The 27,789-nt window shown below is 38.6% G+C and overlaps 1 protein-coding gene across 1 annotated transcript in view; it reads left to right on the top strand.

Moving 5' to 3' along the window:
- stpg2 (sperm-tail PG-rich repeat containing 2) overlaps nucleotides 1-27,670 on the top strand; it is a 53,808-nt gene extending 26,138 nt beyond the window's left edge. The window contains exons 11-14 of the mRNA XM_026343893.1: nucleotides 16,486-16,651; nucleotides 18,631-18,746; nucleotides 26,189-26,378; nucleotides 26,707-27,670. Coding sequence (XP_026199678.1) covers nucleotides 16,486-16,651; nucleotides 18,631-18,746; nucleotides 26,189-26,356 — 450 coding nt within the window. The 3' untranslated portion in view covers nucleotides 26,357-26,378; nucleotides 26,707-27,670. The remainder of the gene's footprint in view (nucleotides 1-16,485; nucleotides 16,652-18,630; nucleotides 18,747-26,188; nucleotides 26,379-26,706) is intronic.
- The last annotated feature ends 119 nt before the right edge of the window (nucleotides 27,671-27,789 follow it).

A 27,789-nucleotide genomic window follows, 5' to 3' on the forward strand; every position in this document is an offset into this window, starting at 1 on the left:
CCAGGCAAAGCGGTTTTCAGTCTTTAAAGTTTGGACACAGAGCCCTGCTGGTTTTCATTCCTGCTGTCTAATAGTGAAGTGATTTACACCTCGGACACCAAGGGAATGCAGTTAGCTTCTTGGTAGAGCATAAAAGCAGCAGGACTCTGGGAACAAAGGAGTGCGAATGAGAACTGTTACAGGTGACACACAGGGAAATATCACCACATACACTCGCATCTATAATAAACATAATAAGGTTATGTTGTACATCAGCAATCTCCACTGGGAAATGAACTTCCTTTGAATGTGATCGGAGTGATCAACTCTATATGGGTGAAAAGCAGTGACTTTATACCCTGTTGCTGTGCCCATCACAGTGAAAGAATATTATCATAAAACTGGATAGTGATGAATATAATTTTAATGCCCACAGTTTTAGCATTTTCTATGGAAGTTTGCATAAACATTGTCATCAGGTTGTGTGTATTCATTATGACATTATTATTGTTGTTACAAGAATTAAGTATTCAGATAATGTGTATCAGTCACATTTTATTGCATATCGCAAATGAATTTTAAGCAAATGTGATGAGACTCATTAGAAAACTGAGAATCATCTATTTAGCATTCCGGTGCTGATTGCCTCTATAATAGTCTCACCCTCATATATCTGTCTGCACTGTTTTCCGTTTATCATGACAATAGCTCTGTGTAGTTCTCTGTCAGGCTGCAGTATATCGTGCTGATAGATGCTGTGGCTCACAACCTTTGTGTGCGATATCCTAATTCAGACAGTAGAAAACTTGACTTGCCATACACCCCAACAACAACACAGATAATGCGTGTGTTTTACATAGTTTACATGCACTTATAGTTGTATCTCTAAATAATGCGGGTCTGCAGGTTCAAATGATCAGTGTCAGACCTTTATTACAGGCAGGACACACAGGGTGATTACATTTTAAACAATGGATTTAACTTGGTGCAGTTCCCAGTAACAGTACCTCCAGCTTGGCTGTGTTTTCCCACAAACATAATTGGCTGTGTTTGCAAGTGGGGAGCTGTCGAGGTCGAGGTGAAGACGGCTAGAGGCACCACATGTCACAGAGGTAACGCATGCCTGTCTGCCACCCTCCCTGGCCACAGCAGGGTTAGCATTGGCACAGGTTGCACTGTGTAAGGTTCTAGATTTTGTAAATGGAGAGAAAAAAACTACAAAAACACACAAATTGGCAATTGCTTATTGGACTCTGCTTTAAAGGCATAAGATAATGCCCATACCTGCTTGTTTATTTTTATCTTTCTGCTCTTTTTCTTTCCCTGAGTGCTCTGTGGTGAAGATCTGAGGCCACGTCTAATGGCTCCACACAGAGCCTCCTTTATGACCAGTTAATGAAAAATCACCCAGGGACGTCATGGCCACATGCCATGCTTTAGCCTAGGCTGTATCCCTGGTAACAGCCCCCCATTGGGACAGATATTAAAAGAGTCTAATCAGGAAACAATTACGATCATCAGAAGGGAATAAGACAAGAAAGAAAAGAAGAAAAAATAATAAAGGTAGAAACTATGTCTTTAAAATATTGGTTTTATGTTTGAGAGATAATATCTTCTATACTTTACAGCTGCTTGATGCTTTTCTGTTAGTTTCATGTCTTTTTGGAGACATTATTCACATTTTGCATGACCTTTGAGATCAGAAAAATAAAAGACAACTCATGTCATTGAATGATAAAAGCTGTCTTTAAACGCAACAGGTGTGTTGTTATTGCTATCTGACTTCCAAAAGATATTTATTACATTCTTTCCTCTGCTCTAGTTCCTCTGCTTTTCCACATCTTTTGTTTCTCATTGTTTGTTTTGAGTTAAAGGCAAAGTCCAATTAATTCAGTATTTTATTGACAATGAATTTCAAATCAGTCTATTCCCAAATCCACTCTAAAATAATTCAAACAGTGGTTAAATAGATATTGAATAACAGGCATGATTTATTTTTGTGGATTTTTCTTATCTTGCCGCATGCCCTCGTTCAAAGGATGCTAAAATGTCTTGACAGTGTAAATCGAACGTACCTCAGCTAGTTCAAATATTTGAAGCCATGTCAGATCTGTACTTCAGCTAGAGGTCTGGATCTGATAAGAGTTGATTACCTGTCTATGAAGAAGAAAGAATCACACATGTTGTTGAGAAATGACAGATTCGAAAGGAGAGATGATTATGAGTAGAGCAAAGACAGTTTGCTTTTCTATCACTTCTAATCCAATGCCTTTTTCCATAGTATTTCTCTTGATCTCCATTCAGTGTTTTTTAGCTTTCTATTATTCTGCTCTCTCCTTCCTCATCTTTTTCTTCCCCCTTTTTCCTTTTCCTTCCTTACCCACTTTCCACCCCCCATCCTCCATCCTTCACTCCTTTCTCCATAATAATGACCTCTCTGTTGCAGAGGTCGTGGGATACCCTCAGGCAATGTTGAGAAAGAAAAAGTGTGATCCTTTATTTGGACCTATGTTTTATCTGAAGGCAGAGGAGTTCCTTACTCTCCTATAGATCAATGGAGTGCTGGCTTGGAATTGACAGGAGGTGTTGTCTGTCAGTTTTTACTAATACATTCCTGTCTTTTGTCATGTCTGTCCATTTTGTTTTGTTGCCAATGTTTGTTGATTAACAGAGATCCTGATGGATGTTAATATTTCATTTAGAGAGTGTGAGGTGTTCTATCTAATAATGAGCAGAGAGCAATAACTTTTGTAAGGTTATCTTTTGGGGTGGCTGTGGATCAATAGTTTAGAGCAATTGTCTGCCAATCGATAGGATTGGTGGTTCGATTCCTGGCTGCCATGTCACATGCCAAAGTGTCCTTGGGCAAGCTACTGAACCCCAAGTTGCCCCCGGTGAGTCAGGTCAGCTGCATAGCAGTGTGTGAATGGGTGAATGAGACGCAGTGTAAAGCACTTTGAGTACCAGCTAGGTAGAAAAGCGCTATATAAGTGCAGACCATTTACCATTTAAGGGATGCACTTAAGAACTTATTATTACTTACTTATGCATGTTAGATATGTCTGGGGACAGTCCTAAAGGTCATGTTTTATGTTTTGTCCACCTTAACCTGAAAGTGTTGTGCTGCATGTGGTAATGAATGTGCAAAATTGTTTGGTTAAATTAATAACTGATTTTTGATTGCTGATAGTGACTTGCATGCATGCTTGCACTGAATGCGTGGAGTAGCCGAGCTCCACTGCTAATTGTTATTCCAGTGGCTTTTTCCAGTTCTCACAACTTCCACAGGGAAGTACAGTATGTCTTCTTTCTATCATACTGTATCACTTATATATCCAATAAAATCCAAATTAAACTCTCTACATTACCCACATTTGAATCAAGTACCTTGTGCAGAAAAAGACATGTAAGATAAAGTAGGGGACAACTGTGTCAATGTGTCTGATATATATTTATTTTTTGTAAATAAACAGATCAGGCTTAGTAATGGCAGAGGCCAAAATTAAGTTTAAGAACAGGCTACTTTAAATTCCTGTAGTTTGAACTGTAATTATGAGTAGCTAAATCAGAAAAATGTTAAAGAGATACAGTATCAGTTTCGGACTCTAAATTACCCATAGGTGTGAATGTGAGTGTGAATGGTTGTCTGTCCTCTGTATGTCAACCCTGCGACATACACACACTGGCAACCTGTCCAGGGTGTAACGTTCCTCTCTCCCAGTGACAGCTGGGATAGGCTCTAGCATTCCTGCGAACCTTCAGAAGACAAGCGGTTGAGATGATGGATTTATGAATAGATGGACAGTTTCCTACAGCGATGATAAACAGAAAACAGATGTCAACAAAGTGTTGGCAGAATGAGTGCAAATGCACATAAAATCCAGAATAATTACTAATGCAATCTATTCAACTGTGGCTTGTAGTCAGTAGTGAAATTGCAGGTCAATCTGTTGATGTAATCCAGTGAAATACAATGATTTCCACTTAATCTTGGACATGTATGCAGTTCAGTATGCAACTTTGGCAGAACAGACTGTTGATGGTTGATGATGTAAACTGTATCTGTAAAAAATGTTGCAGGAATCCATTCAGTTTTGTTGGTGTGGTGAATTACTGTACTTGACAGACCAACTTTTCTATCCACAGAACCATGCAGCTAGCATGGCTATGAAAAACTCAGAACATTAAGTACAGAATATAGATACATTTACTGTAACTGATGACTCATACCCAAAGTGCATTTACTCTGTTACGGGATTGTGACAGAAATGCACACAAACAAATCCTTTAAAAAGAAGCAGAGACAAATGTTTCTACAACATTATCAGTGCATTATGATGTTAGTCAGCGCACTGTAAATTAGACAGAGAAGGCGGTGATGTCTTTATTTTTAGCAGTGAGAATACAGTAGAAGCTGTGTAGGTAACAGTGGCAAAGAGAACACACTACTTGTCACCGCAGTCTAATTTGATGGTGACTGTACTCGTACCTTGCTGCCACTCCTCATCACTTGACCAAGACAACCACAGACACCATACAGTGGCTTCTACTGGCACCTGCGTTCACGAAATTACATGTGAAAAAACACAAGACTTCATTATATGGCTATGTGATTAGGTTAAGATGGTGGATAACTGCAACCTGTGGCAATAGGCACAATAGGCTAATGACAGCGCATTAGAGGTGGACAAGTGGTTGGCCTAAAATAATCCTACATCACAATATAGAATGTATAAGAAAAGCCAAAGGTAACCAAAGCAATCTATTTATATCTACACGATTGCCTTGACCATTTTTTGTACAGTTTAAAATTAAATTCAAACCTTTTTTTTTCCCGAGTCCAAATATTGGAAAAATACCTTGAATATGAATACCTCAAATAACCTTCAATGTCATGAGTGAATAAAACAATATTTTCAGTTTCATTCTGATACAATAGCTAAATCTTTGAAAATATGAAGTTCTTGTTTAAGCCGCAATGCAAGTCCTTTGAAACTTGATTTAACCAAGCAATAATGTTTCTGCCAGTCAAACAAATTTGAGTTTATCTGCATTAATATCTGTTACTCACAATGAACAACACTCCATAATTCTCCTTTCTCTGTGTAACTGGCTTGATGGAATCAGACAGACAATATTAAAACGTGGCTTTCATTACATGTACCAGTGAGACTGATTGGAAGTAGACTTCATAACACTGCAATGGTGTGAAAATAATATTGCAAACAAATAGAAAAAGAAGAGGCTTCACATGTGGAGACAATACTGTCATTCATTCTCACTGTTGCAGTAATACACTGACTTTTTAATGTCAGAGCAACAATATATACTGTATATATTTCTGAGTTTCCCATTGTATACTTCAATACAATCACAATAAGAAAAACGTATTAAACTGTGAAGACTGAATTATGCAGCTGTTTAAGTTTCCTGTAGATTGTAAGGTAGCTCTGGAGGTTCGTATTGTAAAAGACCTCTCTTTGGGAGGAGCTATGATGGCTATGTGGACACTAGACTGCTGTGTTTCCTTTCAACACGTTTCTGTTCCCAGTTGCGATGATAAAAGTAATACATTGCAGAAAAATCACATTCAGTAGTTACTGTATAGTATTTCTCGTCCTGTAGCACAGACAGACATAATTTACAAGACCTGACACAGTCAAGGAAAACCTCATTAATGTCAATGACAAGTGGAGAAACACTGCAATGCTGTCAGAAAAACCTCCCGTACACAATGATGTTGAAAAGGAAAGAAGAGATGAAACTGAATGAAAGAAGCAGCGGGAGGAAATGAAGTAAAGATGAAAAGAATGAGGAAAAAGAGTGAGAGGCTCTGTGTATAATGTGTAATTATCTCTTCTATTAGCTCCGGTTCAGTCTGAATGTTTGCTAAACATACATTTGTGAAATTGAAAGAAACCACCCCCCTCACCCCCGCTCTATAGAGACAACCAGTTGTGAAAAATCCAGGAGGTAAAAATATATGGAGAATGACAGAGACATTGACAGAGATGGAGGAATGTGTGAGAAAGATAGACAGACAGAGGGAAAGAAAAGTTATAGTACCGATAGGACAGAACGATGGAGGGACAGAAGTGATTAGAAGAAGTGAGACACTGCTGTCTGTGGCTCTAGAGAAAGAAAGATGATAAATAAATAAATGCCATGTGAGTCAGACAAAGAGCATGACAGAGCGTGCATGGAAGGTAATGCCATGGGCAAGATATTGTTGAAGTATGTGGAATAGGAAAATATGCAGAGGCCCAGAGTTTGTCACTTATTGACTTTTTGTCTGTGTTTCATTGCATTTTTATGATATATCCATCGACAGCTAATGGCTTGTCATGGTGCAGCCTCTATTTATGGGAGACAAGGGAGTTGGGTGATGAAAGAAAGGAACAAAAACAGGAAAATGGAGTTAGAGATTTGATATGGATTTTACTGTCAGCTGTCAGGGTAACGATGATGATGTGAATCCCTGTGAGAATTCAAGCTTGGTCTCTCTCTGTCACACACACACACACACACACACACACACACGCACACACCGTTGTGTACACAGACAGAAAGTGGTTCTCTCAAAATGTCCCCATAAACACACAGATACACATAATTATGCAATCATTTCCATATATTATAGATAGATGCATCTGTCCACTTGCGTATAAATGCATACACATATATTGGAGGTCCACGCGCGGTGGATACATACATGCACAATTAAATGACCAAGTGAGAAGAAGTGGTTATTGACACTTCCACCCTCAGGCTGCAGACAGTAACGCTCCCATCATGCTCCGCTCCATAGTCTGCTGAACAATTCATAAATGTGATAGAAAGAAGGCAGAGTGAGGAAGATAGAGAGGGAGTGGAGGGGGTTTTGCTGTTGCATTGACTAGACAAGAGCGTTTGACTCCTTTTTTCTTTGTCTATTTCTCCTTTACCCTGCCCGCTTACTTTCATTTGCTCTCAGCTGTAAACAAAATAAAAGAGGAAATGACACGCTGGGATGCTGATTTCTGTGTTACAAGGGAGTCAAATTGCCAAAGTATAGCTGTGGCTGTGTGTCATCAGCTGATTTACCCATCTACCTGCCTGTCTCTGACTGCCCACTTACTTCTCAACTGTCAACTCACAAGTTTCAGGTTGCATTCTTTAACTCAGCCTTTCGGCATATTCAAGACAACTTGACTCCCCACAATTAAGCATCAAAAACAACACAGCTCCTCATTCAATTTGGGTTTTCTGGATGAAATCAACACTGTGTTAAAGACAAACCCACAAGGGCCTGTGTTGGTGTAGATTTGTGTGCTTGGGGAACTGGTAAGACTGTAATGTAGAATGCATTAATAAGTAATAAATCCATGAGTCTGAACGCTTAACTGCACAGACAGTTACAATACAGTGAAAGAATCTCACAGTCCTGGAGATTCATCATTGTATCATTCTCCACCTCAACAACTGCAAGGTAAATGGAGCAGTATGTTTCCAGTGTGCAGTTTCTGGCCCTACCAACCTGCTGCTATTCTTCTTTTCTCTCTCCTCTTTCCACTCCCTCTAACCGCTTGAGGCAGATGGCTGCTGAGCCTGGTTCTGCTGGACATTTCTTCTGTTAAACTGAGTTTTTCCTCTCTACTGTCATCTAGTGCTTACTCAGGGGGGAATTGTTGGGTTTTCTATTTAATTCTATATAGTTGTGTGTTTGTGTAATTGTGTAACCTTACAATTTAAAGCACCTTGAGTTGATTTAGCTGTGATTTGGCACTATATAAATAATGTATATAAAATGTTAAATAAAATGAAACATTTTATTAGTGCTTGCACATAATTGGTGTCAGCATTGCATGTTGCATCATGTTGCAGTAAATGGAGGCAGGGTCAGCATTATTGTTAGTTTTTTTATTTAACAAAACCTTCTGCATCTGTGCCTCAGCCGGTACAATGGGTACTACCAGTACCATTGTTGCACTGTTCTGATGCCTGAATGTGGACTAAAGCTCTGTGCATCTTGCATCATTCGCAATATGACTGCTGGACCATTTGTTTTTATTCATCTCCAGCAGCCAAGTTGTCCAATAGCTGTAAGCTAGCCAACAACTGGCCATGTCTGTGGGAATGTGTTTTTGTCTTCAGCTCAGCCTCTGACCTCTGAACTGTTCTTGCTGCTGTTGCTTCAGACACTTTTCCTCTGGTGTCTATTCTAGATTCATAAAGCCATAGCGAATTTGGGTATAGAAAGGAATCTTTCGAATAAAATGAATTCCCTGAAATCACACTAACAACCTGACCTGGACAGAAATACCTGCTCTTCTTCTTCACACCATGTGAAACAGTGGGTACACAAAATTAAACAAAATGCTCTTAGAGTTAAACACATTTGGTCACTGAGTGCTTGCCTGACTTGTTGTAGGTCCCAGGAGTCCCCTGCATATTAAGAACTCCTAACCCAACTGTTTCCCTCCATATGTCCAGTTTTTAGACTTTAAATATGATTCAGAAAAGTCCAGCAGATAAAAAAAGATGTATTCTGTAACTGTATTCTGCTCTATGTACCGTATCTTCTCTTGATGTCTCAGAATAGATTTACCATTTGCAGTATAGTAAATAGGGGAGTCTGGACTAAAAGCAGCAGGTTCACTGCACACAGCCTGATCTAATTAATATCTCTTAGACATATTATTTGTGGATGATTCTAGCTCATTATGTGTCTCTCCTAAGCTGGACTTTTATTCCCTTTTCCTACTTTACTTTTCACCTAAATTGGTGTTAAATCACTGTCCATTTAAAGATGTGCGAATGTCTGACTGGCCAAAAAAAAGCTGTGGTTCAAACGGTTTGCTGGATCTAACCAAAGTCTGATCCTCCGTTTGGATAATGACCTGATGAGCTAAGAGAGCTAGAGGAAAAGACTGTGTGATGGATGATCAACAGAGATATAAAAGTACAAGACCTAAAGCCTGATGTTTTGCCAGTGGCTTTTACAGGCTGCAGTTTCCAGAATTCCTCGCAATATTAAAGAACTGCACTCAATGAATTAAACAATACCACTACTTCTACTACTGCCATTGCTGCTCCGTCCCGCCCTTTCCTCCTCTTCTTACTAATAATAATCTACAATAATACAAATTATCTTTTTAATCTTACCTACTCTTTGTCCCGTGGGTGAGTCAGAAGGAACAGCCAGTGAGTCATTAAAATCCAAGCGACAATTATCCCCTCAGGAGCATGAATTTGCTCAACAAATTATACCGCAGATTAGAGATATGTACACATGAATAGGTTATCATACTGTTGGACTCCTGCTTCCTACTGTATTAAAAGTCTTGAGCTGCTTTTTTTTTTTTTTTTTTTACTATTACCACAATTGTTCTCTAACCTTAAGAAGTGGTTAATACTGTAACCATGACAGCAAAACATTAACCTCTCATGCCTAAAAGCTTTTTTAACACAAACCACAAACTTTTCTGACCAAGACAAGCACTTTACCAGATCAAACCTTAATGTTACTATTAACACATTGTAAGTTGGTTAATTTTTTAACATAGATTTGTAATGATGTTGAAAGCCACAACAATGTAAGTTGGAAGTGGACAAAGAATAAAAGAAATACTTGCTAATAGGACCCATGTTCATTCCTAAAATCACCTGCCCTGGAAGCTAGATTTGAGTGGGATTGAAACATATTAAGTGATTATCTTCTGAGAATATAATTGACATCCAGTATTAGCGCTGGTACATTGTTTCAGTCTGTCTTGATTTTCAAACACACTGTGGGAAGGGTGTGGGACCGTATAGTGAACGTTAAATGAAAGTGGAGATAATGTAGGCAGTAAAAGGGGAGAGTGTCAAAGTGGGGATACATGCATGGAGAACAGAGGAAAACACGGCGAACAGAGGCAGAAGAGCAAGTGTGTCTTAAAATGTGTGATAGGGCACAGATGGAGAACTTGTCTGTGTAGCACTTTCAGATTTTATGATGTGTGGATGCTCTCTAAGTTATTGCTTGGAGGAAAAGATCACAAAAAGCTCAGTGAAATTCTTTTTTCTCTCTTCCCTTTCTTGCTGTGGAGTCCTGGTTATTGTTATCCCCCTGCTGTCTTGCTGTTATAAAAGAAGTGAACTGAAAAACAGCCCTCCCTCAAAAACAGCCCGCGACACAAAATAAGACATTTTACAAGTGATGTCGGATAAACGCTCCTTGATTTCTCACACATTCTTACAGCTTTGTTTATACCCACTGCTTTTATAAGCATAATGTATACAGTGTTGCCATTTAGACATCACTCATCACACACCTATTTTATTCTACGTACTGTACACAGTTGTATTCACGTTTGTGTTACCTTTTCATGCCAAAATAGAAGCAGATGCTTTATGATTGAAGTGCTTCTTGTAGTCATAGTCAAAACGACCTGACACAAAATACTGTATTTTGTCTTTGCCTTCAAAAATGACTCATATTTTACCTTTGATTTGCAAGCAGGTGAAACACATTCACAATCACTTGTGCTTCCCAAATGGACAGATGTCTAACCTTGAAGTTTAACTGACTATGTGTTATTCTGTGGTGATTAAATATTGCCTTGATTTTGTTGAGCAGATATGTAGTTAAGCATTGGAAAAGACTTCAAGTCATGTTACCACAAAACGGTTGCAGCTGTAATACAATACCTGATGTAAAATAATAAATGAAACCTTTCAGATGCACCTTTGCTGTGTAGTGTCAGAATGATCCACATGCTCCCTCTGTCATATTTAATTTAGATTGACCTGATTTCATGAATCTTTACTAGTATATGAGATATTTGATCCCATTTCTATTTATTTATCTGAGAATAATAGGATCGTCTGAGATACTTGTGGACCTGTGACACTGCCCAGTGAGATTAGTATTTAAACTGTTTAAAAATGTATTTTTCACTAATGGATTGGAATAGAGAAGGTGACATGCGACCAGGCTTGCTTTCTTAATTTCATCATGTCTTTGTCTATTATGAGGGAGCTATGTTTAACTTATGCTGCCAGTTGTGCTTTTATAAAATCTTCACTTCTTCTTTTCCAATCACACCTCTGGCTTGTATACCTCGCTTGTCCAGAGGTGTGATTTCTCCCTTTTCTGTCTCTCTTGCTCTGCGTCTTGAATTTTGTTGTCTCTGTGAGTTAATCGGGCTCCCTCCGCACATCTTTTTCTTTCTCCTCACTCCACTTCTGGTGGAGAAAGTAGACATGTGGTAAACAGCTGTGTCCAGTGTGTGCATGTACATTTCTCTGTCCAAAGTATGGGCTCCAGCTGTGGCCAGCAGCTGTGTACAGCATATTGTGTGTGTGTGTGTGTGTGTGTGTGTGTGTACCCTTATGCAGGTGTGGGCAGGTACCCATTTTATGTGGCAGCTGTGTGTTTTGTGTGTGTTTAGTTATGGGCAGCTGTTTAGTAGCAGGTGATGATTTTAGGAGCCAAGCAGTCAGTAAGCCAGGCAAGCAGCCAGGGGGACAACGGTGAAAGCTAAACCTAGTAGTTGCAAGAAGGCCTAGATTGTGTGTTTACTCAACCTGGCCTTCTGGATCTCTGCTGGATAGCTGGTGGTTCAGGGGCCCTGTCTGTGGGTGTCAGACTCTCTACCTGCCAGACACTATGCACAGCCTACTGATTACTACATGAATCAGTCAAAGGGAGACAGTTAAGTCTCAGTTTGGTTCCACATTGATGTTGCCCGGAATCGGATTAACTGTGTCCCTGTGATGCCGCATGAGATGTTGTGAAATGTGGAAAGTTTTTACACCAAACTTGACAAATGAGATAGACAAATGCACTTATATATAAAAAAAGGTGTGAGGACAGTTTTTTTTGACTGTTGGAAGAAGCGTGAGATAGAACAAAAGAGAGAACAGAGGAGGAGCAAGAGAGACAACAGGAAAATGACAAGAGGATAATAAGTAAATGAGGCGGGGATAAAATTAAATAAAGGAGAAAGCAAGATATACAAGTCTACAAAACACAGCAAAACTGTAGCTGTCAGCAAATTGTTAGAGTAACTGCTACCCATAAAGTGTGAATACGTAGTGAATGGGACCCATATGGTTTCCCTCTGTCATTCCAACTATATTGACGACCTGTCTAAAACCTCATTAAGGCCTTATGACACCAGCCATACCTCCACTACTAAAATCAGACAGATGGTTATCAGGCTCTATGATGAGACACCAGCTGTGCTTATGACACAGAGTGACAGAGTCTATTCTGGGATGAAAACAAGCAAACAAATGCGGTTTTCACTTCCTTTAAATACCAGCACTTTATTGTGGTACATAAACTCAGGCAGCACACATTTTTTCAAAGCGAGGCCAAGCATACTGTAGCCTAGTAAAGCTGTAAGGTGTAAGTACAGGCTGGAAATGTTAGAACTTTATCAGAGTAATTAATACTGTCACTCACTACAGATACATTATGATTATTTTATGCTCTAGGAAAACAAAATTCTTGCTTCTGTCAGTCAAATACTGTGTAGAGCCTGCACATTCTCGGTATTTCTATGAAATGAATATGCTTAAACATGTTATATAGTAGCAAGAAAAAGTTTGTACATTTTTGTATTTTTATGGTTTTCTGCAATAATTTGTCATTTAGTAGTTTAGTTTAGTAATTTACTCAGCACAAGAAGGATGGATCAGAGGATGTATGATTAAGAATGGTTAATTCACAAAAAACTGGAAAGGGTTCCAAAATGATGTCAAAGACTTTAGAAATTAACCAGTCAGACAAACAATCTACAAATGGAGACACTTTGGAACTGTGGCTGCATTACTTAGAGGTGGATGACCAGTCAAAATTACAAAATTATTATTAAAAGAGCATAACAAACACTGATGAGGTAAAGAAACAACTCAAAGTGACAGCCAAAGATTTGAAAGCATCATTAACATCCGTGTTCCTAAGTCTAAACATTTGAAAAGCAGGGTGTGTGTGTGTGTGTGTGTATATATATATGTATGTATGTATGTATGTATATATATATATATATATATATATATATATATATATATATATATATATATATATATATATATATATATATATATATATATATATATATATATAAATAGTTATTTGTGATTATAAATCGCCTAAAATTTAATAATTAAATAATACAGGAAGGACACCTGTGTTTTCATCCATACATGATGTGCTCAGTTTGGCTTTCCTAGACATTCTTGACATTCTGCAGCTGCTCAGTTTTGTGTCTAAAAAGGTTTTGTCTTTATTGTCAATCTTAGAAAAGACCTTCAGCGATCTGTCAGGTCTGGCTTACAAAAACTCAACATGACATGTCCATTCATCCAGTTCTGTGTTTGTAAACCTTCATAGAGAGGGCGGTTTTACTCATCTCTTCTTGCTGTTCTGACATGTGACTTAATATGGATTTTTGATCTGGACTCAACTATGCTAATGAACTCATCCTGACAGTATCTTACTGTAGCATCTAGGGATGTCCCAATGCACAGATCTGGTAGTCTGTGCCAATACTACTTAACTTGAAAGAAATTCTACTCGATGCCAATTTTGATGCCAAGGAAATAAATAAACCAACTATTTTATGGTGGAAATATGAAACAAAACTAAACAAAATGGTGCAGTATAGATGCAACAGTTGCAGCTGCGCTGTCGTTGTAGTCTGGGGTATTTCTTTTGTTCCAAAAGCTCTAAGACATCACTTGTATACCAGCTTTTGGTAACCTTGTCCATAACTTGTCTCTAATTACTTGACTCAAAGTCCAACTCCTACAAGTCCAACAACATGATGTTGTTAGCATTATTGTTCTTCTCTGAGCATTTAATATTACACTACACTCATAAGGTTATTTACTGAACTCATCAGTGCCGGAGAAATCTCATTCTTTGACAGCTACTGGGGTTGTTTTGGTACCATAGGAAAAAAAGTACTGTCACCTTTTCAGAGAAGAGAAAGTGACCTGGTTGGTCGTCCCGCTGATTATTGTTTATTAGGTTACATTGCCTGCAGAGTCATCAGACCTGGTGTCTGTAAGTAACTTCAATTAACCAGACAGCAGGTTTTTGGTGGAGCAATGAAAGAAATTAAAATCAAACACTACCCCAAAGCACCGTTGCTTAATTGTTTGTATTTACCTGTTACTTATTTAGTGTTTACCCTGACGAACCAGAACTGTGACTCAAATATATAATGTTCATTTTGCCTTTTGATTTCATTAGGTCAGGTCCGACAGTCTGTCCTGGTGTTAATATCACATCAATATTCAATTTGAATTTTTTCTGTGTCACTGACCACCTGCCTGCCACAAACGTGCATCTGGCATCTACAGTGTATATGCAGACAGTGAAGGGCAATGTGACACAATCGTTAGGAAAAAGTGTGTTAGTGTGTATCTATGTGTGTATGTAGGAAGATAAGTATTGAGCTGTCTAAATGTCGAGGGTGTGTAATTAAAGTCAATCTGACTGCTGTCAATAGGTTATGACTGCTACTGGGAACAGTGGTTTGCTCTATATTCAGGTATAATTAGGGACCATAAGGCTCTTCGACAGGTGTGTGTGTGTGTGTGTGCACATTATGTTGCAGAGGTTGGAAGATAATTGCTCTGCACTGTTAGATCTGTGACAATCGCATGCCTACAGGTGTGTGTTAAGTGTGTGCAAATTAGCTCCACCATGAGACAAATGATAGCAGGTGATTCAGGTTTTCCTTACCATCATTCATTTAATATTATTTTTAGCCAAGCTACAGTTGTTTTCAGCATCACACAGAATCAGTTTGAGTCTACAGTATTTGCCTGTGCTGTAAATTGACTACAGTGCCTGTGTGTGTGAGGTTGTATTGCTGTGCACATGTTGTGTTTGCCTCCTTTTCCTCCCACTGTGTCTATAATGAAAAGCTAAATGTCCTGGGTCGAAATGATTAAAGATGGATGGACGGCTACCTAGGAGGAGAGGGAGAAAACAGTGGTAAATGACAGCTCTGCTATGTTTAGGATAAATGGATCGTGTAGTTATATTCAGCCTTCGCCATCAATTATTCAAAGACCCACCGACAAGACAAATCCAGTGCAACTCAGATTCTTCTGCAGCAGTGGTAGTGCATGTTCCTAACCAGGTGACACGACATCACCCGTTTCCCTTTTTATATCCTATTGTCTACAACTGGGATACATTACATCAGCAAGGGGTCCTCTGTGAATTAGCTCATAATTGTCAGCATTTCAATGATGACTGAGAGTTTAATGGCTTCCATAACAAGGGCGTTATTAATCAGATTTTACCTGTGATATGGTGCCCATGTTTCCATGATTGTTCCTCCCTCTGTGGAGAAGCAGCTTAATGACAGCTGCGAGCCAAGTACCTTCATTTGCACCATGGAGGAGGTATCAGTGACTGAGAGAGGCAATGCGTGTGTGTGTCTGAATTTGCATGTAGATGATGTGACACGTACTGTATGTCCTTTCGTCTGTACACTGATATTCATGCATGAATGCATCTACATGGGTGATATTGTAACAAGTCTGTCAGTGTGTTCTGATAACAGATGGGTGAATGGGTCATTTGTTATTTATAATGAGTGTGTGTCTGTTATACTGTGGACTGGGTGTCAGTTGTGTAATGTAATAAAGGGACCCCAGAAATGCCAGATTTTGTGTGTGTAATTGTGTGTTACATTGTCAGACATTGTTAGAAACTGTGCAAGGTGACATTGTTTCCTTTGCTGTTGTTCAGTTCTGTGCAATATTTAGAAACCATACTGCAAAGTATGTTTGTTTTGTCACCTTCACATCTTACCTCTAGTGCAACTGTGATGTTATAATTTTTGGTTGTTACTGAAATTTTACAATTACTAAATGGATTAGTGTGAATTTTTGTAAAGATATCCAGAGGATGAATTCTAATGACTTTGATAATCTCTTGATCATCTAGTACTGTACAAGTAATGAAATCCTTATCAGTTTTAAATATAGTTTGTATTTAGTGTTAATTAGCAAATGTAAGCATGCTAGGACGCTAAACTTAGATAAAGAAGTGAAACAGAGGTAGATGTGGTAAAGATTCTATCTATTAAACATCAGCACGTTATCATTGTCATTTTCAGCACATTAGGATGTTGATGTTAGCATGGAGCAGATAAACAAACAGCTATACAGTATTCTACATTTGGAACAACTATCAGGTGTCTATGTCTTGTTGATCAAATAGACAAATTGTTTCTCAGTTCACCGTTCTAGCATTCCAAAAGATTTAGGAGGTATTTCACCGCTCACATGATTACATCCACGTCGGTTCATGCAAATGTCAAATGTGTCACACTGTTTATGAATTCCACATGCATAGCTACAGTTGCTTCAGAAAGTACAAAAGTTTACAAACCTTCACTCTATGCAAGTTTTTCTGCTTTGTGAAAATGTCTGTTTTTTTTCCACTCATCAAGCTCCAACCACCATACTCTTCATTTTTGAACCCAATGCTCTCCTCTCCTCTCCCTGTAGGATTCACCTCCACCCAACAGTTACAACGTGAGTCGGACATTTGAAAAGGCTAATGGCCACAGCTCGACAGAACCCAGAAGTGAAGTAGCCAAGAAAAGACAGAGCTGTTTCCTCTCTGTTGCACCACGGAATAATTTCTACTTGCAATGTGACCCCAACATGCCAGGTATCACAACTACAAAGACCCATACTAAGAAGTAGTGTCTTGTCTTGTCTACTCTAGTCTAGTCTGTCTATATATCTAGTCTGTATCATCTGTCTGTCTGTCTAAATGCTAAACATCTGGAAACTGTACAGATTCACTTCTTTGCCATCATGCAGTCCAATTATCTCAATCTCTGTGGGCCTCTAACCTAATATTTACCTCAATTACACTCCCATTGAAAAATGTTGTTTCAAAATTGATAGATTCATTACTTACTTGGATAATTTATGACTAGCCCCATTTCACCAAGGGACACAACCCATGAGGCACCCCAAACCGTTTAACCAAAATCCAATTTGCATATAAATAGATTTGGACTGTTTGCAGTAGTATTTCTTCTTCGTACACTCTCACACTAAATCAGATAAGGAGACACAAGCATATGGACAGTCATTGACACATACAGGCTCACACTGAGATGCACACGTTGACCATACTGTATACTGTACAAGCATTTTGTCCATTATTAAATTTACATGAACTTGAGGAAACATTATATCCCTCATCATGCTGGGTCTCTGTAATTGTGTTTTTAATATGTGAGTCTTTTATTTTTGTGGTATATGTTGGTGTGTGAATTTGAAAGTCACCTTCAGTGTAGTCAGGAGTTGAATGAATTCAGCTTTTAGGTCAGACAAGCCAATCCTGCCTTACTCTAATTTTCTTACTCTATTTTTCTCATCATATTTATAAACACACTGAATACAATCCGTAGTCCTGAGCTCCATTAAACAATTCCAATGTCAAAGGTGTTTCTGTAATTTCAGAAAAATAGTTTTTTTTAATGAAAAGTCTGGGGAAACAATGTTGTATAACAGTTAAAGCCCTGAGGTTTAGCTTCTTTTTTTTGACAACAGTTTTCCTTTCCTTTTTTCATAAATCATTTTCTTCTTTAAATACAAAAAATGGCTGTGTGAGTGGTTACTTGCAATACCATGAGGACATGTGGTGTTTTTATTTGTATTTTATTTGAGCTTTTCCTGCTTGTGTGTAGTCATATAAACGTGTATTTAAATATTTACCTTAGAAGCACATAGATCTCTGGAAACCTGCTTGTGTGTTTGTCTCAGTATATTCATAACATGGGAACTTTTTGGTGGACCTATACAGGATGGTGTGTACAGCATGTCTGGGTTCTGGACAGCAGGGTGGTTTATCTACCTGGCAGCTTGAGCTTTTATCATAATACAGACTGTTGAAGATAAATTACAGTTGAAACTTCAAATTTTTGTTGAAACATTACTTTACATTTGCTGTAATACACACTGCTGTGTGTAATGGTCTGTTACACAAGTACACAAGTACTCAACTAAAGACAAAAAAATAGAAAGAAGGTTCAGGATACGTTCCATTCAGAAATGATCAAAGAATTTGCACAACCAAATCCACTAGAATTTTCTTCCATTTGTCTCAGCGAACCTTAAAGATTTCATTTTGACTGGATTGACTTATTCATTGACATAAGGATTTTCTTTGAAAGCATGAGCTGAAGGTTTAGGTGGAGGAACATCCTTTTGCTGATAAAAACAGTGTTGTGCTATGTGTATGAACTGTTTTGACAAATGCACGTGATGATTTGAGAAGGATGTGTGCTGTTTGAAGAAATGAGCCAAAGCTATTGAGAAAAACAAAGCCTTACTGGTGTGACTTGACTCATTCAAATGTACAAAAAGGAGAAAAACAAGTGGAGGGGAAAACATGATTAAAACTTTATGTTAACGTTGAGAACATAGATTTAGCTTAATGATGATGCAGTGACTGGTTTATAGAAACAGCACATATACATTACTTTTCTTTAGACTTGACAAAGACAATGCTGTGCAGAAAGAAACAGATTTTTCAGCTTGCCTTACCAGCCTACCTAAGGCAGCTGTATATGAAATGGTGTATTTGAAGCTTAGATGTGGATTATGGTGATGAAGTGTGTGTTTTTTCATCAGGCCCTGGCCAGTACAACCCCAGTGTGAAATCCTTACCTCAAATGGCTCTGATCTGCTCCAGAGAAGATCGATTCAGAGTCTCCACGAACACCAACCCAGGACCAGGCACTTATAAGGTAAAGATGCTCTTAAAGTTACGTTTTGCTTGTTGAAAACATTCTCACTTCCAACGACCTCTTTCTTATTAAATCGGCCTGCAACATTCTGTAACAGCAAGTGCATTGACAGAAGTGCGTTTGTGAATGTGCATTCTTCGATTTTTCAAGACTAAGAATAAAAGTGCTCTCTGCATAAGAAGCTTTGCATAAGGATCCACAAATATACTGTATGTCTGACGTTATCTCATGTTGTAATCGCATGAGAGCGTATTGCATTTCTATTTCTGACCTTGAGAAGTCCAGAAAAAATTGATTACTCTGAAAAAAAGTTTAATCCTCTCGGAGACTCGGTTTCTCCACCAGTGCAACATGAGGCTAAATGATACGATTTACTGTCCAAGACAGCTTTTCACTTTATGGACAAATTTGTTCTTAATTGACCTGCCTGATTAACTTAGACACCTCAAAGGGAGTGCAGTTTTATTAAGTTTAATGTTGTTTAATGCAGCCACCTTAGACTACTGACAGAGATAAATGCACTTTATGGGAGAAGCATAATAGAGTTGTAATAAAACCTAACCACAATCTAATCTCTCTTTGCTTCATTTCACTGTGTTTTGATAAGAATTACTGTTTTGGGTTACAACCAGTGGTGAATGTGTGTAAGAGATGATTGAAACAGCTAATGTTGCTTCAGTCTTTGCTGAATTTGACTGGTGAACATCAAAGATAAAACTGCAGAGTTTGGCTACACAGTCCTTCGTTATGATCATGTTCATGTCCTTGGTTGTAATGTTATCACAGAGTTCTTCCTTCTCTTTTTCTCTGTCTGCTGTCTCTGTGTGCACTCTCTCCTCTTCTGCTGTTCACTGTCTCTGGTCTCTCTTCTCTCTTCTCACTGCTTTATCTGTTTCTACCCCTGTGCTCCTTGCCTCTAATTCGGCCCAATTCTTCTTGGTTATTTATCAAAAATCGGAGCAATTTTGATTAAAGAAAGTAATGTCTGGTTCACTTGCATGACGACACACACTGTCCTCTATTCAACTATCATATACTGTCAGTGCAGAACACAGCAAAACACTGGCAAAGACAAGGAAAAAGTAGACTTATCACTTGTAAACAAACTTAAGACAGAACTTGATTACACACAGGATGGACACAAAATACCCTTTGGTGAGTAGTAATAAATGCAAACAGACAGTGGCAAGAAAAACTATGTAAACCTTTGGTGGTTTCCTACATTTCTCTGAATTAATTTGGCGTAAAATGTGATCTGACCTTCTTCTAAGTCAAGAGTACATAAATAAATAGAAATATAATGTGCGACTAGAGCTACTTTGACTGACAGAAACCACTGAAGCATTTTGAGTTTGCTCAGCACCAGAAGAAAACATTTATGTGAGTCATGCCTCACCAAAAGGAGGATCTACGATCAAGAATTGATGTTTTACATAAAGATGGAAAGGGTTACAAAGTGATGTCAACGACTTCAGAAATTCACCAGTCTACAGTTAGACAAACAATCTACAAATAGAGACACTTTGGGACTGTGGCTACTCTAACAAGAAGTGGGCGGCCAGTCAAAATGACCCCAAAAGCACAAGAAACACTCATCAGTGAGGTAAAGAAACAACCCAGAGTGACAGCCAAAGATTTGAAGGCATCATTGGAACTGGCTAACATCTGTCTTCATGAGTTTACAGTAGGTAAAACATTGAACTAGCAGGGTGTCTATGGCAGGACACCACGAAGGACGCTGCTGCTTATTAAAAAGAACATTGCTGAACGCCTGAAGTTTGCAGAGCACATGGACACTCCACACCAAAGTGTTTTGTTGATGACGAATCGTAAAGTATGGTTGAGTAAACATCAGCTGCATCAGGGCCTGGCCAGCTTGCAGTGATTGAGGGGAAGATAAATTCCCAAGTGTATCAAAAAATCCTTGAGGATAATGTAAGAATCAGTCGAAACTCTGTAGAACATGGGTGTATTCCCGTACATAGCAAATGTAAGACAGCCAGTCAAAATAGCTCTAGTCTACAGCCATAAAATAAATACATTTTCTTCCAGGTATGCTAGCACCTGACTCCAATTAGCTTTTTTCCACTTGCACTATGAGGTTTTATGGTTGTTCTCAATAAATACAATTTACATACAGGTCAGAAGTTTTTTTGTGTTATTACACAAAAAAATTAGGCACAATATATTTAATACTCTTGACTTAGATAAAGACCAGATCACATTTTATGACAAATTAATGTAGAAAACCATGAAATTCCAAAAGGTTCACATACATTTTCTTGCCACTGTAACTTTTATTTGTTTACACGAAAAGTCCGCTGTGAACCTTTAAGTGTCACCTAAGCTAACACTGTGCTTCATTCCACTTAGTAGATGTAGTGCTTTTGAATTGCACCTTGTTAGACTGAGGGGTGTTTCTATTATTTTCTTCAAACCATGTATATCAATGAGGCTAGACTAAATAACAGAGACACTTCCTTGTGTAATACAGGGCAGCTCAAGAGCAGCACAAATTACAACCTCCAAAATCACCACATGCAACACCTCTCTAAAAGGGAAAACAAAAAGTGAACATTATCTGCAACAGCATTAAGGAGGATTTATTGCAGAATAGTTGTTTTAAACTGAATTAGCTAGAAAGAAATATGTTAAACTGCCAATTGAATGTATGCCACTGGAAGCTTACGTTGCAGGCTCGGTGTGTAAGTGCGTATCGTTTTGTAAAATCTCAGTGATGTAGGTAGAATGTAGTTCATATTTTTTCCACATAATCTCTGTCTTCTTGCGTAGATGTGTGCTTGTAATCACCATATGCTCAGTTTTGTCTGTCTTTATCAGCTCTCCATACCCCCCTGCTTCTCAGCCTGTCTCCCTGCTCTATTTCTCTGTGTCAGAAGGGGAAACTGTAGTTGCAGATATTTTTCCTCTGAGTGTACCTAGTAAAAGTGTTGAAGTATCTCAAATTCCTCTCGTCTCCTGTCCTCTAAAAAATGTATTCATGTAAGCCACTAAATTAACAGCAAATGCAAAATCCTGCTGTGACTCACCAAATGTTTGTGTCTGCAGCGACTTTACACAAACAAGAGAGAAGAGTTAACATGGAATTTTTAATTGACTCGAATGAAAAATGGATTATCTAAGCTACTCTTTGTACCTGTGTTCTGGATTGGACGTGTATATGTTTATAATTTAAAAGCAGGCTAGGCTGTCTAATGGCTATAAGCTAATAATGAGGCTACCTACCAACTGAATTTTTGGCTGAGCAGTATGCTCTGGGTCCTGGGTACGACTCCTTAGAAAGAGGTAAGCCAGTGGAGTTTGTCCTTGCATGGGCTTCGTCTTCATCTGGGTGCTCCAGTTTACTCCAAAGACAAGCAAGTTGTGTAAACTACATGACAGTACAATCTTTGCCAAATCACTAAATAAGAGACACTCATCATATTACAGTATTTTATCGCACTTCCACACAGTTGTGAGGCTTGTGAAACAGATTTATTCCCTGTAGTTCTAGGAGGGAGTCACGCCCCGAAATGCCTGGATCACAGTGCAAGTTTTCATCATCAACGCCCCTTGCCTGATAAACACTCACAGCTTTCAAACTTCACACCTCCTGTAAACAGCTTTTAATTCAGTCCCAAGTTGAAACAGAGATTACCCTATGAGTTATTTACTGAAACTTTATAAAGCTCCCTCCAGAGCCACTTGAGACATTATTAAGCAGTTTCGGAGGCTGAGTACTACTCCTCATGACAATTAAACAGAACCTAATGCACCTCCTAAAACAAACCCACATGCGTCATGTGCTCTGGATTAGTATTACAACTTTTAATAAAGTACTACTGTACATTCATTCAAGTATAGTGCACCAGAAGCACTACAGGCAATTTTTCTTTTAAATCTTAAAGCCTTTTTCAGCCTGTTTTTGACTAAAGCCCAGATGTTCATGTGGAGTTCATACATATGTATAAAGACCTTATACACTAACAAAGAAACATTATAGAGACAGATGCCTTTCATTATGAGGGAGACAACTCATGGCTTAATTTAGCTGTAGGAGGTTCAGATCTCTCTTTTTCTCTGTACAACGCATGTCTAAGCTCTCGTCTCAGTAATTAGCTGTTTGATTGTGAATCTATACGACACCACAGGCCATACAGTGTTAAAGATGATGTGAAGTCGTGCAGCGAGGGGTAGAGATAAGCGAGCGTGGAAGAGGAGCGGGCTGAGAGAGCAGAGTGATGGTGATGTGAGAGTGAGTGTGAGAGAACGGAGAGACAGGGACAGAGGTTAGACAGCAGCGGAAAGCATAGAGGACGAGAAGCAGAGAGCGCGAGAGCAGCAAATCGAGCAGCTGAAGAGGGTAGTTAAATTCAACAGCTGAAAATGTGCTCTGAGGCTCTGCAGTCTGAAGCAGACGGCCACATAATGGAACGGTAGCTATTTCAGCAGCAGTGTGCACGTGTGCATCCATCCATATGTGTGTGTAATGTCACAAAGCTATCTACTTGAGTGGCATTAGGCCACGACAAGGGCTCATTTAGTGTTTCCATTAAATGCACCGTGTAAGGTACCCACTTCAGGAAAGTAGGCTTGATTACCTTCCTCACGCATGACTCTGTTCTTATTGGTTGAGCTTAATTTAACAGAGAGATGAGTGTGGATGGAACAAAGTAATATAAAAAGACACGGGGAGAAGAAACAAATATTAATTAAACACTGTGATCTTTGCTGATATGTACAATAAATCCGCCAAGTGCAGAGCACATACAGACCAGAAAAAGGGAGAAGCTCAACTTTATTTGATATTCATTATGAGTCAGAACAGAAGGTGTCCTTAACACAACTGACATTTCGTCAAACCTTCCTCAGGGTGTGCTGTGTATGTCTCTACATGTGCTTCCTGTATGTGAGAATTTTTGTACCTCTACCTTCTATGCTTCCAAGTGTGAAACCCTTCTACTTGGTTTCTTCCTGATGGGAGCAATGAGGTAATACTTCTTCCTTCACTTCATTACATGCACTGTTTCTATGTGTTTTTTTTTTGCTGCTATTTTAAATGTGAAGTTTGCATGTAAATTTTGTTGGAAACTCTTGTGTGTTTCCTTGCCCACTGTGTATTTGGACCACATGAGGATTAATGTGGGTGGGAAAATAAGTAAAAGACAAATTGTCTGGTGATGTTGTGTTGCTGGTATCAGTTTAAGTTTTATTTCGAAGTTAAATAATTGTAATTTTATATTTCTATTTTCTAACACATGGCTGTTATACTGTCAGAGGAGAATGAGACTTTTTAAAATTGAATTTATATGTTTGTACATGTTAGCCATCATGTTTACATGATAGTACCTGAGTTTATCTATCATTATAACTATCAACACCAACTACTTGCAGGAAAATGTCACTAGTGACATATAATATAATGCAAGCAGAATTTGATGTCCGTTAGTAAATGTTTCTTTTTATTTTGGGAATTATTTCCTAAGTTTCATACAGTTAGATTTTACTGATACTGCCTTACATGCAAAAATATCTGCTCACAATTTAAGGAACAGGACAGCTTCCATCTTCGTATTGTAATATAAATGTTAATGAGCCAAAAATAAATTGGGATTCACATAACAACAGTGTTTTGTTTCTGGGAACACCACCGCAGAATGTACAGACATGGAAAACAGTTTACATGGTGAGCGACCTCATTATTGTTGCAATTCTGCAAACCTCTGAGGAGGTTTGATGGTTGGAAGATGTGATTTACATCCCATCTCCCACCGGCAATCAACAAAGTGCTACACCTGAAAACAGTTCCATATGTTCGACATGTGTTGTTGACAATTAGTCAAGACATTTCCCTTAGCTTGAAATTCTTAGCATATGCAATGGATGGCTATAAGCTCAACACAGATTTTTCCTCACCAAGTAGCTTTTTTTGCCTTTATTAAACCAAACCATATCAGTACATCTGGCAGTGTGCATGCAAAGTGAAATAAAGGCGTTATGTTGTGTGTGGTCAATGTACGAACATCTGTGTGCTCCCACAGAGAATTAGCATTTTTTATTTGGCTTTGTATATGTATAGATGAGATGAAACATATTGTTTTGCTGTATGTGTCATGCACTGTGGGAAAGACTTTCCATACACCGGCCTTATGCACAAAATCATCACCAACTCCCTGCATATATCCCCTTTTCTCTTTCCCCTCTTTGACCTAGTGAAACATCCCATAAATCCCTCATCATTGCAATGCCGAGGGTGTCGTCACTTCCAAGGGCTCTTCCCCATCTCCCCGACCTCCTGGGCAACCCTGAGGGTGACCTGGAGTTGAACCCACAACCCTTTTTTTTCCATTAGGATCAATATGAAGATCTGAGCAGCCGCGCCTATGTACCTAAATCCCGCTGTGGTACCTCTGGCATACTGATGGGTGTATGTGCACTCGGAGGTTGGGGTGTTGGTGGTGGCAAAAAAAGAAAGCGAGAGCGAACTTTGATAACATGTAAGAGGTGGATTCCTCAGGCGGTACCTGAGTGGAGGGGGTGGTTGATTAATTGTGTGTATATCCAGCATATATTTGCATGCATGTACTGTGTGTCTGCATCTTTTCCTGTTTGAGTGGGTGCATAGATGTGAGAGCACGAGACTCAAGCACACAGAATTTCTTTTGTTTTCTTTTGTTTTTGACATTTTTTGTGAGGTGAGTTTAAGGTCAGGCTTTGAAGTGCACACACTGTAGGATTTCTTCTTGTACTCTTGTATTTTTTCCCATGTTCCTTGTAAGGAACAGACACATTCATCATTTGTGTTTGTTGCTGTGTTAATTCCGTGTTTGTGAATTCCAGCTCCGTCTTCCTTTCTCTAGATGCACATCATAACCTTCATTGATTGCTGTACTTCATTGATTGCTCTAGTTTAAACCCTCTACATGTGTGTGCTGCACTTTGGGTGGGGTTAGCTTTCAATCAAGAAATAGTAGTGATAGTAATTTTACTTCAGAAAAAACCCAGTGCTGGTTACATGTGCTTTAATGGCTCCCTGAACTTCAGACAAACTGTATTCTTCAAAAGGTTCTGTGTTTTCGTGGCTTGTGCATTTCGTGGGAGACACTGTGAAGCAGTTGGCTTTGGTGAGCAGGATCATACTTTGTCTAGAGGATACAGTTTATGTGACATTTTATTAGACTGTGAAATGCAGTAAAAACAGAGTGATTGGTTAAAAACCCCAAGAAATGTTGATTGCTCCTGTTTTAAATTCAAAGGACGACCACCGTTAACTTTTCACTTCATCCTACTACTTTGGCCGCCATTATTTCCTTCAGGTTTTTTTCCATGTTTATTAATAATTTGAACCCTTAGCAGAATAATTCTCTTCTGCTGTATCTGAAATGTGGGCATATTTTATATTCCGTCTTATCCCTCATTCCTGCGTGCGTGTGTGTCTCCAGCTGAGTCCTGGTATCATGAACACAGTACTGAAAGGCACCTTCAACGTGACACTCAACAACCCTCTGGGTCACAGCTCTTCCTCCCGTGTGGCCCCTGGTCCTCTCGCAGCCTACAAGGCCATTAACGCTGTCACACCCAACACCCTCATTGCCACCACCACTTCTTAGGGTCAGAGTTCAGAGGTGAAAGGTGAGTGAGCTAAAAGGTCAATTTTAAGGTCATCACATTTCAATTCCACTTCTTTTTCATGATTTTATGACTTATTACGTACATTTTTGTTGAATCTATAATATAATATTTGTCTTTATCTTTTGTCTGTGTGTGTGAACCCAAATTACAAAACACACACTAGAGCTGTTGTTTTGGTAATAGGCTTCAGTTTGTAAGTGTTAGAAATTGCTCTTACAGATCATTTCACAGTTAATTTACTAATTATAGAAGCTAATAACTTGTGACGTTTAAACTAATAATTGATTGGAGAAAATTGGTGAATAATTTTTCTTTTTTGTTGTTTCAGGTAGCAGTTTAGAGGAGGCTCTTGGTTCTGTGTCGCAAAGTAAAATCCTCACAGTGGATCGACATCTCCAGTTGATGGGTTCCTCATTCTGTAGTTTTTCTAATGACAGGCTTGGCACACGGATTCAGTGGTTGTTGTGGATATGTTCCCTCTGTCTAATAACAATTAAAAAGCTCTTCATATGAATATTTCAAAAACATCTTACGGTGCACTTTCTTTTCTGAAGAAAATATAAAAAAGCATATATGAGGGCAAAATGATCAACGATGGGTGCGTTTTGTGTGATAGACAATAGATAACATAGTGGCCATATTGGTTAATGACACACTGGCTAAGTGATAGCAAGGTTGATTTGAACACACACACAATCTGTTTTAACTACCTGATTCCTTGATTGTCAGAAATAATGTTTTATTTAATGACAATGAACCAACGCATTAGATAATTAGAAGAAATGCTATTAGGGCTCCCACAGATCCAGGCCATACATTATTGCTTAGCATGCATAAATCATGAAGCCATTAATTATGTACAGTAGGTATATTTATGCTGACTAGCAGAGAAACACGTGTGAAAGTCGTATATAAGACACATAACTTATGTTTTGTGATACCACCATAAGAACATTTGGCTCGTGTTTTATGTTTGATAGCTCGTATTTAGTTGCATGTTAGTTTCTTTTGGCTGGTGGTGTTAACTCAACATGCAGAGAAAAGGTCTAGTGTGTGACCACAGCATAAAATATCATGTGTACGATGCTCTGATGCTTTGAAACTCCTGTACGAGACTGAAGAGCAAGAAGACTGATATTGTCTCATTTAACTCTCAGCATGAAATGTATCGCTTTACTGTAACATGTGATATGTATTTTTAATTAGACTCGACTGAGTGGGCTCATATAAAGTAAAGCACAAGAGCACGTCTAGTTTTTCCAGTGATTCAAAGCCCACTGCACTCTCTATGTCTACCATTGTACTAGCAAAAAATAAATAAATAAATAACCTGAAAAATCACATGCAGGTGAAGTTGTGATAAGAAGGTATATGTGAAAATAGCTGAAATGTGAATCGAAACAAGTGTGTG

Source organism: Anabas testudineus, chromosome 9 (assembly GCF_900324465.2).
Source record: "Anabas testudineus chromosome 9, fAnaTes1.2, whole genome shotgun sequence".
Classification (NCBI taxonomy): Eukaryota; Metazoa; Chordata; class Actinopteri; order Anabantiformes; family Anabantidae; genus Anabas; species Anabas testudineus.